Source organism: Anguilla rostrata, chromosome 8 (genome assembly GCF_018555375.3).
Source record: "Anguilla rostrata isolate EN2019 chromosome 8, ASM1855537v3, whole genome shotgun sequence".
In the NCBI taxonomy this organism is placed as follows: Eukaryota; Metazoa; Chordata; class Actinopteri; order Anguilliformes; family Anguillidae; genus Anguilla; species Anguilla rostrata.
Window position 1 is genome coordinate 32,943,556 of NC_057940.1, and position 12,377 is coordinate 32,955,932.

The window sequence follows — 12,377 nt, forward strand, 5'->3', positions numbered from 1 at the left end:
TCATTAAAAGATACGGTGTCAGCAGAGCCCTTTATTGATCCCCCTCTCGGACTGAAACGTTAATTATACATTACACAGTTCAAACCAAGAAAGCAGCATGCTCCGGTTTGCTGAAGGCAGTGGGGGAAAATTGATTGAGCTGAACTCAAACGCCATGATACATCAGGGTCCGGGGAATGGGTTTAATTAGAAAAATGTATTCGAAGCAAAGCGATCGCTGTTGGAGGGCAGAGGTCAAGTTAGCCCACCACTTAAAAAAAGGCTTGAACCCGTAACCCGCTTTTTTAAATATTCCAGTGACCTTTTCTTTCAGCGAAAACTGCAGCAAAAGCAGTCATATCATCGCATTAAATTCATATCAGAAAAAAACGCAAAAAGATTGTACCAGGTGCACTGATGGTTGTTGAATGGAGTAATTTCATTTTCTCATAAGATTTGATTAACTATAGTGTTGTCAGCTGTGAAAGTGACTGGCTGGCCTTGTTTCAGGCATAGTCCTGCCTCTAATCCTTAGCACAAAGGTACTGTTGCATTGGCAATCAGAGTATATTAGTTTTCTTCTGTATTTTTCTTTCTTAATGGGCTCTAGTGTCGGGGTGAGGCACATTGAACTGGCTAAACCACGTTCATTACCTGTTCACTCTCACCTCCCTATCTCATGAGTACGGCCACCACTTTGCCTCCCCTTGTTCATATGGTACTTCAGCCCTCCACCCGCTAGAGTTCGCGATAGCCTTCGTCAAGCCCCTTCTCAAAACATTATTCCAGTCAGCACCGCCTAAAAAATCAGAGTTGGCAAAGTAATTGCCACTAATTAAGCACAGGTGATGATTTGCAATGTTTATAAGCGACACGTTAAATTCTGTTCTGTTTGATTACTTAAAACCGTGGACATGCTGCGGTATTTTTAAATGTTGTATAAAGGTATAATCGGTTTTTATTAAAAGCAGTGGAAAATGCTAAAAAGTTAGCTTCACAAAATTCTAAACTTAAATAACCAGGCTCCAAAATATTCAGGTTCCATTTTTCTACTGCCTTAAATTCACTTTTTCCCAGTTCTACTTGAAGAAATTCAAAACGAGCACAGAACATCCAGCTTGAGTACAGAAGATACTTCTCAGAAAAAGGGATAGAACGTGGATGCAGTCAATTCTACCGGCAGCCAATCCCGTACTCGAATGATACCTTCTTCCCCCGGTTATTTCACGGAACGCGTGCCGCTAATTCAGAGAACCCAGTACAGCGGGAGCCCTTTGATGAATGCGCCCAATGTTGGCAAGCAGTTAACTATTTTCATATTACCAAATGCCATCTTATTCTATGGTCATGCATGCGTGTATGACGACACTCAAACTTATATCAAATTTTGTGGACCTAATTCAAGTCAGATGGTTGAGACACAAAAAAAAAAAACAGTAATTCAGTGTGTTCTTAAATTCAAATGTTTTTGAACCTTATGTCCTTCCGTACTTTAGCAAAACACTCAGTCACAATCTTACCTGCTAATCAAATTCATGGAGAAAGTGTCTTGTTCGATAGCCAAAATCAGTACTCTTAATTTCTTTGCTTCATTCCATTTAAGATTCATGTTTAAAATAATGATGTTTCATTAAAAGCTCTGCACTTGCACTGTAAAAAGGTGCAGATGTTTTAGGATTCTAAAATTTAATAGCACTCTAGAGAGTGATGTGTATTCATAGAGACAAAGGGAGCCAGTGAATAATTCATCAAACTCTGTAAGCTGCAGAAGTTGCATATTATACGCTGCATAGTGTATCATTGCTCCCTTGACTCAGATTGAAATGGATTCGAAAGGATATTTGTCATGATGAATTGCTCTCATTCCAAAATTTAAACAGTAGTGAATATGGCTTTCATACCATAAATATCCAGCATAGATTAATTCATTGCAGACACATTAATGATGCACAAATGACTCATCTCACTACGTCAAAGGAAGACAGGATGTATGCACCAGCCATATTTAATAAAGAAAATGATAAAAGGCAGCCATCTTGGCTCCTAATTTTGCATGTATCCAAATAATAGTAAACTTAATTTTATGGCACTTTACATACTTTAAAAACCTGTTACAGCAAAGAATTAAAAGATAAATATGATCTAACTTTTTAGGTTACAAAAAAAAAAATCAAGTACATGCAGAGTGAAATTATCAATTATCCATTTTTGACTGGAACAAGTTTTTTTTCTTTTTTTTTGCACCCTGGCGCTATACTGTATTAATTTCAGTACTCTAAGAAAGGCCATGTTTTAATCCATGCTTAGCCCATCTCCCTTTATCCTAAATGTGGAATGCAGCGGTGGCATTGTAAACAGTCTACTCTTCACTCAGTCCATCAGCTGAGTACTATGCAATGCTGCTGGACCACAAACACCCAATCAGCAAAGGAGTCTCTCCTGTGAAAACAGCAAAGCCTGCCAACTAAAACTCCTTCCATGAGGGAGATAATGGCCAATTATCTTTCGCCCCATGGGACACCTGGCCACAGCTAGCCCTGGCAATGCACTGTACTCCAGAGGGGGGTGGGCAGATGCAACATTTAGTTCTGAAATACAACATTTTTGCCGAGTTTCACTTTCAAATTATACAAAAATTGCTGTTAAAAGTACAGAAAACCCAGCATGGCAGCAGTCAGTGGAATGTGTGAGATTTGCGAAGCCAGGCATGTGCATGTGAGATCGCTCCAAAACGTGCGAGTCTCAAGCCTGATGCTATTCAAATCCAGACCTGATGGTGTGTGTCAAGGCTCGTGCTTTAGCTGGATATGCCACCCAGGGGAAATGAGGTACCATGTCAGTTTTAAGTTTATATTTTGACTCGTAACTCTCCTTGCGCCCAATGGACAAGCCAAAGTTTTGAGCAGCAGGGAGCACCACATCTCGCTCTGCAAGCACACAGTGTGCCGACAGATCAAGTCAACCCAACAGTGGTTCTGATTTAAGGGCTGTGTTTTTCCCCCCACTATAATGAAGTGTGCAGGATTCAGATCTGCAGATCAGCTCTCCACTGCAAACACTGCAGGTTACTAAAAAGCTGCTACAATACTGTAATGTGCATAAGAGGCTGCCATCTTGCTATATTCGAAAATCTGCTGCCTCTGACTTACTTGACAGAAATAGTTTGCTATACTGTCTTCCTTTATGAAAGACAGCTGAAGTCTGACAGACAAGTTCAATCATGCTTAACAGGAAATAAAGGATTTTTGTTCATGGTTTCGCATGCATTCAATATTTTATGCAAGTAGTATTATTTGTTATTTGCCATCCCAGCTCCCAGCTGTGGCCAGAGAATAAGTATGTTTTTCATTTAATCAGATTCATGATTCATACTGAGACCAGACAGAATGATTCTTTTTTATTTTTTTCTCAAGGGCTATGCAGTAGCTCTAATCAAAAATGACACTCGGTATTGCCAGACTGTAGGGTCTTTGTCGGAGCAATCACAGAGCCCGGCTTTAGAGATTGACAGTGAGCCGCCTTCTGGGGCTTGAATTTGCAACCTTCAGTTCAAGGGTCCAGCGACAAAACCAGTGCCGCCCAGTACTGCTGGGAGAGTAATACTCCACCTGTAGCCTTCAGTCAGTGCTATAAAGGCAACCTATGAATCCTCTGCAAGGCACTGAGCTCAACAGTCTGTTGTGTTAATATTCTCAGTCCTTCACACAGGCAATTATGTGGTTCTTGCCATGAAGGTTTGGTATGCTATTAAAGATAATTACTTAAATCTCATTAAATTTGGGAAATGGTGTTGGCCCAGCTGGTTGTCACAGCGCTTTACATACTTTTCAAAATTGCTTTTAGAGAATCCACACAAAAGTGTTGAGACTAAGTATTTGCCAATTATTCCAGAAGAAATGTAACTGTCTTGTCAGTCTTATATATGGGATTTCTTTTCAAATATCTTCAGATAATTACAGCTATAATGCAATGCAACTAAGCAAGAAAAACAGAAAATATTTAATCATCTCTAGACTGATATGTTGACTAGATGCATCTATTGTATTTCAGTACAATGGTTGCAATTATATATTTGCTGCTATGAGAAGCATCTATTCAAGAGTGAGCAATTTTTGCCGTGTATTAAAATGAGTCTTGTAGTCCGTAACCGATCTCCTTTATGATAAATGATTGTGGCCTGTCCTGATGTATAACCAGCTGGCTGAGGAGATAGAAGTGTCAAACATTCCAGGAAATCACGAAGAGTACTCATTCTAGAATACAATGAGGAATTAAATATTCCACTGCCATAGATAACTTATTTTTTATTTAAATAAATAAATACAAAGAATTTTAGGCCTGAAATTAAAAGCGGTTTTGTTAGCAAATGTAAATGCGTAACCACTTCTGTGGACAAGATTAATTTCCCCTTTGATATAAGAGAAAGGAATACATTGTTGAGAAAACTCATTTGAAAAAAAGGTCGATTTGTTTTAGCTAGTCTACTTATTTTAACCAGAACTGATTTAAAAGCATGCCGTTATGTGCTAAATGAAAGCTACTGCTATTTTCGGACATAAAATATCATATCGTGTTCCAAGGTAGCCCTGCATAGCCAAGCATGCTTACAGGTATTGCTCGTTGTACGCACAGATCTTGAGAACACGTGATGAATTATGTGCTAAATAAAGAGTGTTACAGTTCACCTGGGAGTGAGAAGAGAAAGCATGCACAAATCTCAACAACCTATCACAGTTTGATTAACAAAACGATTAATCAGCATGTTTTTTTCCACTCCGAATGCCCGTTATTCTCCGTTGTAAAGGGAACAGCAGATAATTGTGCCTTAAAACGCTTCAGGCTATTCTCAGCCAACACAAAACAGACGCAAATCCTAACAAGCGCGTTCGTTCGCCCATCCATGTGACAGCTTCCTCCTTATTTAGGCACCCGCGACAGCAAGCGGTGCTTGAAGCTGGAGCTGCACAAGACTGCGCGTCTGGCCAACCAGTAGGCCTCCATGCTGGTCATTTTAACTCTTACAAATTGATCTCTATATCCAACTCTGGGCACCCTACGTGGACAATGATGACACGCCTTCCTTATGAGACTTCCGTTTTGGCGGACCTACTCTTTTTAAACTTCAATGATTTTTAACGAATTTGGCGATAGCAATCATTTCCTTTAAATGCCAATCTGAAACACTGATTTTGACTGCGTTGCAGTAGCTAACAATGCGGCCTAGTGGTAGCGTGTCAGATGTTGAGTCACTCACCAAAACATCTGTCCAACTCTCCACAAGTCCTTCTCAGACATCAGTCTCCTGCCGATCACCTTTAATTCTCCTCCTGATATTGTTCCAGGCCCTTGGATTCCTAGCACGATCAAAATGGTAAGCCTGTGGTCATTGTATCCGTAATTCGTCGCGTATTCGGCTTCGCCCGTCTCCATTTTGGGATTTATCTTGCTAGTGTTATGGTGCACCTGTAGCCATTACACTCGAGACTCGTTTTCTACGTCACCTCCGGGTTGTTCACCCCAATCAGGTTTTTGAGTTGGGCGTGGTTAGTGACATCAAAATCGATCGATCAGTCGTAATTACAGACATAATTTTAAAATAGCACGCAATCCAATTCCTTCACCATTTTCCTACGCATTATTTCACCTCGGGTTATAACCTCAACGTTACTTTAATGGCTGCTGCTTATACATTTAAGCGCTGCTCAAGCATAAACAGGAGGACTCTGAAGGAGAATGGAGTAGGTGGGGAACAGTTGTTCATTTTCCACAGTACTGGGCTAGAGTGACATCAGTAGGGCTTATGAGCTCAGTAAGGGTTGTAGTGCTGCAGATGTCACCGCTCTGCCTGTCATTCTGCAGTGTGTGACAGGCCATACGTGACAGTAATAGCTTAGCATTGTTTGTGGTGTACAGGTGATTGATGCTTACAGCCAACAGGACAAGCAGAATCCCCATTCTGACCCCTGGTTCCCCTGCCCCCAGTTTCCACACAGCCAGGAACATAGCCTCCCTCTGAAGCATCAATGCGATCCCTTTCTTTCTCCTCCACCCAATAACAGTTTTATCACAGTATCTATTTGAGACGAGTGTAGGTAAAACCCACATCTTAAAATACAGCCCAGCATAGACCATCAGAACAGCTTCATGCTTCCAAGATCTGGTAAAAAAAAAGGGCAACTGTGCGTGGGAAGACTATTTAAATAACCCTCTCACCACTGATGATGCATTTTCCACTTCTCACTGTGCTACACGATGCTATCCTCTACCAAGTGTGGGGCTCCTTAATTTGCACCTAAATCAGTATCAACATTTACACAACAGCTCATGGCCTAGTCTTTTTATTATTCTACCTACATTAAGCAAGCAGATGTTATGGTTTTGTATTGCGAGCCTTAAGTAGCCAAGTCCTTTTTTTTGGTATTTTTTTAAAGTACTGTGGAAGCCATTTGTTACTTGCATCCAAACTCAGTAATTAATTGGAGAATGCCAGCCTGAATTTCTTTTCGTTTGAGCACCACTAACTGAGGGTCTTCAACCTCTGATGTGCAGCCTGTCTGAGCAATCAAAATGTGAGCAGCAGGCTGGTCAAAAAAGAGCTACTATATGCTGGCCAAGAACAGTCACAGAGCCCAATTTTAAGCATTCTTCAGGAAATGTCATTAAAGTGTAACGATAGACATACTTGAAGTATGGTAGGCATCTGAAAAGCAAGGAGTTCTCAGTTTAAAGCACTTCAGGACTAGGTAGAGTTTAACACTTGGAAAAGTAGCAGACTGACTGAGGGTCCACAGCAACAGGACACAATTGTCTTCTTCTCATCCGGGAGACGGGGAGTTTAAACGCGCCAGGGTCCCTCAGGTTAAAGGTCCTTTAGCTCCTCCCACTGATGCACCAGTGGTTCACTGGCAACCAGTTGTCATGAGAGTTTAAATGCATTCATTAAAAAATTTACAAAGACAATTTTAAATTATTAATGTCAGTGTAACACATGAGAGAACAAGTATAATTACTTTCTGTAACCTTGCATGCACCTCGTTCCAGAATTGAGAATGCAATGAATGAAAGAAAAAAAGACACCTTAATACTAGTTTTTATCCACAACATTTTATTTTGGACATTACCATAGCTAGACGCAACTTTTGGAGACAGATTTTTCAGTACAGAGTAGTATTATTCACCTTCTTGGTTTGCGTTGTTGCAGTTTTATTTGAAGTGGAGTGACGGTTTGGTCCGATAAACATTGCTCAGATGTAGTGGTTGCTCTCTCCCCCCTTGCTGTACCTCCACTGATAACGTAAAATGTACAACACATGCACAGCCATATAACCTGGATACATCAGGGTAAGACAACAGTCAAAGAGACCCACATTATCAGTATTATGGTTGGGTTTTTTTTTCTTTTTTTATATATACTTTTTGTTTTGAAACACTCATAACTAATATGGCTATTTTACAGCTATGCACCAAAGGGTCAACACTGCTCCTCTAAATGTAGAGCACAATATTACCATATTTACAACTTTATTTACAGACCTTCTGCTGAGGACGGGAGGGAAAAAAACACTAAAATACACAACGGGGGGTTATAATTTTATGTTCAAGGCTGTACAGGTTTTAAATATAAAACAAAATATTTATTAATTTACAGATAGCTGCAACACATAGCTTATTGCCAATGCCCTTTAAAATATATTCCTTATTTGTTTCTTCTTTCATGATCTTTTAGTCTGGTTCACCACAGATAACTTAAACCTCACCCGTAAGTTAACACGCGACAGTGTGTTAAATCAGTGGATCGATGATGATATAAAAGGTCCATCTCTGGCTGGTAAATAAGGTTTCGAGGATCCTGGAGATGGTTTTTCTCTGATCGCCCAGACATGGTCTGGTCATAACAGAAGTTCAAGAAGACCACCCAAACTGGAGACCAGGACCCTCTGTCCACCCCACCCCTCCTGATTTAAAATGTACAGATACCCTAGAGGACGAGAGTGGAGGCCAAAAGTACAGAAAAAGGAGGCACATCCAGTGAAGTCATAAATGAAATCTCATTTAAGAATGGCTGATAAACTTGAATACTGCAGACGTGAGATCTGCTTAAAATCAGGAATCGTTACCACGTTAAATCACCGAAGATATACCCTGTTTTAGGAATACGAGCATGATTTTCATTTGATTATCTTGTCACTCTGTTTGTGTACTGAAAACGAATAGAAACTTACTGTAAAATAACGACAATAAGAACAGGTAGACGTTTGTGTCAGGCAGTTAAGATAAAAAATAATTTTGAACTCCAAACTCTGATTGTATTTTAAAATCAATTAATTTCAAGACTTTAAAAAAAGATTGTCAGTGTGCTATATAATTAACAGCACTTTACAGACTCCAGTCTCATCCACCAGGTTAAAATGACGATATACCATCTCCTTTAAAATCGTTTTTATAAGTATTTGTATTTTTTCTCTTATTTAAATTGGTCATAAGTCTTATGCATACCAGTTTAAGACTGAACAACGAGGGGCTAAAATCAAGATCAGTGCATCTGCTTGTGGCGGAATGCGAGTCGTCCAATCCCAGGCCTTCCTGCGGTCACGTCACTCTTATTGCTTTGATTCTCTGTCATCGACTGCTCTTCCTGCCCAATACATTCCACAAATAACGGTTAGAAGCGTTTACACCCGGTTGCAAGTGCTTGAACAGATGCTAGTACAAGCACTGCTTACTCATTCCTTTTTCAGTTTTCATTATTCAACAAGCTCAACAACCTTTCAGCCGAACTCAAATCATCCCTTTAAATGTGATTTAGAGAAGAAAAGGTAGTACCATAAAAGTGCTGTTAAAAAAAACCTGAACCTGAATCAACCTAAATAAAAGACTAGAAAAAAAAAACTAGCAGCATGCACCTCTTTGTGAACTGTAAACCTACCAAACAAAAAGAAAGTCCCCATCAGTCAGGGAGAATTAAGACAACAGTACAGTGGGCTTAGGTAACGGTGTGTACAGAGGTCGTCCAGAGCCACTGGAAGGATGGCGCTGTTGAATGAGAGTACAGTATGCTACAGATGTGGTGGGCGGGTGGGGGAGGGAGGCGACCTGTGGTCATATGACCTGACAGCAGCTGGCCTGGCTGGGGGGGCAGAGGAGCCCCTCCTTGGGGCTGCGCTGGATGTTCACAGAGATGGTCTTGTCACTGAGAGGTAGCTGCAGGACCTTGTTTTTCAGGTTCATGCTGTTGGCTCGGGCCAGGTCCAGTTCGTTAAGCGCGGAGGCCGATTGGTCGGGGCCGGACTTGGGGGCGGGGCCTCCGAGCCCGGCGGAGGCGAGGAGCGAGACTTTGTCCAGGCTCCCGGTGGAGCCCCCGATGCACATCCTCCAAGAGGACCTCTCCTGCACCCTGATGCTGGAGAAGCACTGGGGGTCCATGATGAACCTGCTCAGCCCTCCTCCTCCTCCCCCTCCCCCTCCTCCTCCTCCTCCCACACCGCCTCCGGCACCAGTCCCGCCCCCACCCCCACCGCCCGCCAGATGGTGGAACTGGGTGCTGAGGCAGAGGCTCATGAGTTTGAGGCTCTCCACCAGACCCCCGGCGGTCTTGGCCGAGCTGCGGGTGGAGCCCGCCGGGTGGTTGGCGCTCCCGCTGGAGCAGGTGGAGGGGCTGCCTTGTCCTTTGCCTCCTCCTCCACCTCCCCCTCCTCCGCCCCCGCCCCCACCCCCTCCACTCCCGGGAGGGCTGCCCTTGTCCGGGCCTGGGTTTCCCCCCTCCCCGGGCGGCTTGCCCTGCCCTCCCCCCCCGCCCCCGCCCCCGGGGCTCCCGGGCGGGCCCTCGCTGCTGTCCCTGCGGTTCCAGCCGTAGGCGAAGCCGGTGTCCTTGTCCAGGCGGCGGCGGTGGCTCTCCGAGTCGTCGTCGCTGGTCTCGGAGCTGGAGCAGCTGGAGCCGCGGCCCTGGCTCTTCCGCCGGTGGAAGCGCTTGTGCACGGTGCCCGGCGACGCCATGTTCATCTTCAGCCGGCTCAGCTTGGGCGGCAGGCCCTCGTCCATGTCGAAGTCGTCGTCCGACTCGCCCTCCTCCTCGAAGATCTGGTTGAGCACGGGGGCGCTCTTGCGCGAGGTCAGCCGGTTGGTCACGCTGGCCGGCTTGCGCCGGAGCACCACCTGCGCGGGCAGCGGCGACGGCTCCTGCTCCTCTTCCTCCTCCTCGTCCTCCTCCACCCGGAAGAGGCAGGTGCGCTGCTTGCCGGAGGCGGCCGGGGGGGCGGCGGTGGGCGGGGCGGGCTTGAGCGGGTTGGCGGGGGTGGCGGTGGTGGCGGCGGGCGGGGCCTGCGGGGTCTGGGACAGGAGTGACGGCTCGCTGGGCTCCTCCCTCCTCCCCAGGTCCAGCAGGCCCTTGCTGCGGTGGCCGTTGAGCAGGTTTTCGGTGCTGCGGGCGGGGGACTGCGGGCCCCCCGCGTGGGACATGGACGGGCCCGCCAGGCTGTCCTCGATGTCCTGGTGCATGTCGATCTTCGTGGGCCAGGACTGCCTGCAAGCGCCAGCAACACAAAGGATCAGGCTTTGCACAGACACTTATTCAACGGTGACCAAGTCAGAGAGGTACAGGGGTCAAACAATGAAGATTAGCCAGATCAATACAAACAAGGCCCTGAGCATAGGAATGAATATCCCCCCAGATTACCAAAACCAACTCTGCTCTCACATCCTTTTGCAAGTCATACCCCAAGGACGTGCGTCTAATTATTTTAGCGGTATGTTCTCCTGATCCAGAGGCTGGGTGACGACATGATTAAAGGTCCAGGTTTGTTAAGCATGGAGGCCGATTGGTCAGAGCCAGACTAGGGGGCGGAGCCTCCGACCTTGTCCAGGCTCCCAGTACATGATTAGAGACCTTCTTTGTTTGCCTGGAACAACAATCTCACGACTGGAACGTGTGGAGCAACACTGGCTGGGGCGTGAGGCCACCGTGAATCTCGTCCGTGTCCTGCTTACTAATGACGAGGCGACAGTTTGCACGTGCTCAGACAGCCCGACGGACAACAGCGGGCAGCTGGCCCTCAGTGGGTTGTTTCTCTGGCCTTGTTTTTCATTTCTTTTGTTTACTCCTTTTCTAAAATAAAAGCTTTCAAAATATTGTTCTACACGCTTGTTCAGACAGAGACCGCTGCTGACGCTTCAGAGTGAAAATAAAGGCGTGGAAAACCAACAGTCAGCAGGCGGGCGGCGGCCTCCGTCTCCGCAAAGTGAGGACGGCGCGGCGGGAGCACAAGACCGATCCTCCCGCCTTTCCGATCGAAATGCTCTTTTCCTTTTCTCTCGCAGCAGCAGGTCTACCCGAAGGCCTTCGCCACGCTCTGATCCCAGATAATTAAGGCTTCATGGTTTACACGTTTCGCTGAACGGTACACACCTGCAAGAGCCCAGCTCTACCGGACTCAGCCCCTCATCCACAACGCTCCCGCAGCCCCTAAACCTCAGCCTTTAGAGATGAATTAGGTTAGGGAAACGGGCCGAGTGGGCAGGAGGGCAGCCATTTTCTTACTGGAGAAACGCAAGACCTGCAAGCAAGCTAATGCTCCCAGGCTTACAGGCAAGCGCCAGCCAGGTTTAAAACGCCACTTATAACAGACACAGCACAGATGCAAGGAACCAATGTAAAAGAAGCCATCTTTTTTACGAGAATGCTTTCACAAAAACGCACGGACAGATTTGCTGGAGTGCTTGTGACACTGCTAATGCGGTCACATTCAGACAGGCACAATGGTTAGAGTAAAGACCTACACTCCTTAGAAAAAGGTATGAAACAGACATCCATTCTATATCCCTCCTACAGTTCATTTTTTATAAGCGAACGAATCAGATGCACTTCAGTTAACCCCAAACAAACCTGACTGACAGGTTTAATAGCCAAACTGAAAGCACCGCCGTCGACTGAAAAGCCAAGCACCCAGCACACCTGTGCTGTGTCTTGCTGTGCTTTCAGCAAATCATAAAGAACTGATTGCAAAAGAAGGACCTCTCAGCCAAAAGAGTATGTGAGTGAAGGGAGGGGGTGGGGGGGGGGGTGCGTGCAGGCACGGTCTGAACAAACTTTCTAAGCCCAGACTTTCTAAGTTTGTTCTACTACGACATCCGAACGCGTGCAGTTCCCATTATTGTGCATACAGTACGACTGCAGCACGGTCAGTAGGCCCAAGGGGGTGCGCTCTGCTGCGTACACCGCTTAGCCTGCGCGTCAACCCCCCCGGAGGGGCCCAAAGGGGCACACTTCCCCTGTCTCTGTAATTACTGCACACCCTCGAGTGCGCCGTCACTGGAACCGCTTAAGAATGCTGTCATTAACAGACTTGGCGCAGTTAAGTAAAAAAAAAAAAAAAACAATTAGAGTGCCCTGCAAGGCAGTTCAG

At 45.3% G+C, this 12,377-nt stretch overlaps 1 protein-coding gene and 1 long non-coding RNA gene across 4 annotated transcripts in view; both read right to left on the reverse strand.

Moving 5' to 3' along the window:
* The window catches only part of LOC135261456 (uncharacterized), a 91,931-nt gene extending 86,160 nt beyond the window's left edge, over positions 1-5,771 (reverse strand). The window contains exon 1 of one of the 3 annotated variants that reach the window (XR_010331942.1): positions 5,234-5,489. This is a non-coding gene — a long non-coding RNA (uncharacterized LOC135261456). Of the gene's footprint in view, positions 1-5,233 lie in introns of all 3 variants that reach the window. The other 2 variants (XR_010331943.1, XR_010331941.1) reach the window with 2 other exon arrangements.
* A 1,293-nt stretch (positions 5,772-7,064) lies between these two features.
* The window catches only part of LOC135261457 (SNF-related serine/threonine-protein kinase-like), a 36,208-nt gene continuing 30,895 nt past the window's right edge, over positions 7,065-12,377 (reverse strand). Inside the window, exon 6 of the mRNA XM_064347771.1 lies at positions 7,065-10,498. Coding sequence (XP_064203841.1) covers positions 9,079-10,498 — 1,420 coding nt within the window. The 3' untranslated portion in view covers positions 7,065-9,078. The remainder of the gene's footprint in view (positions 10,499-12,377) is intronic.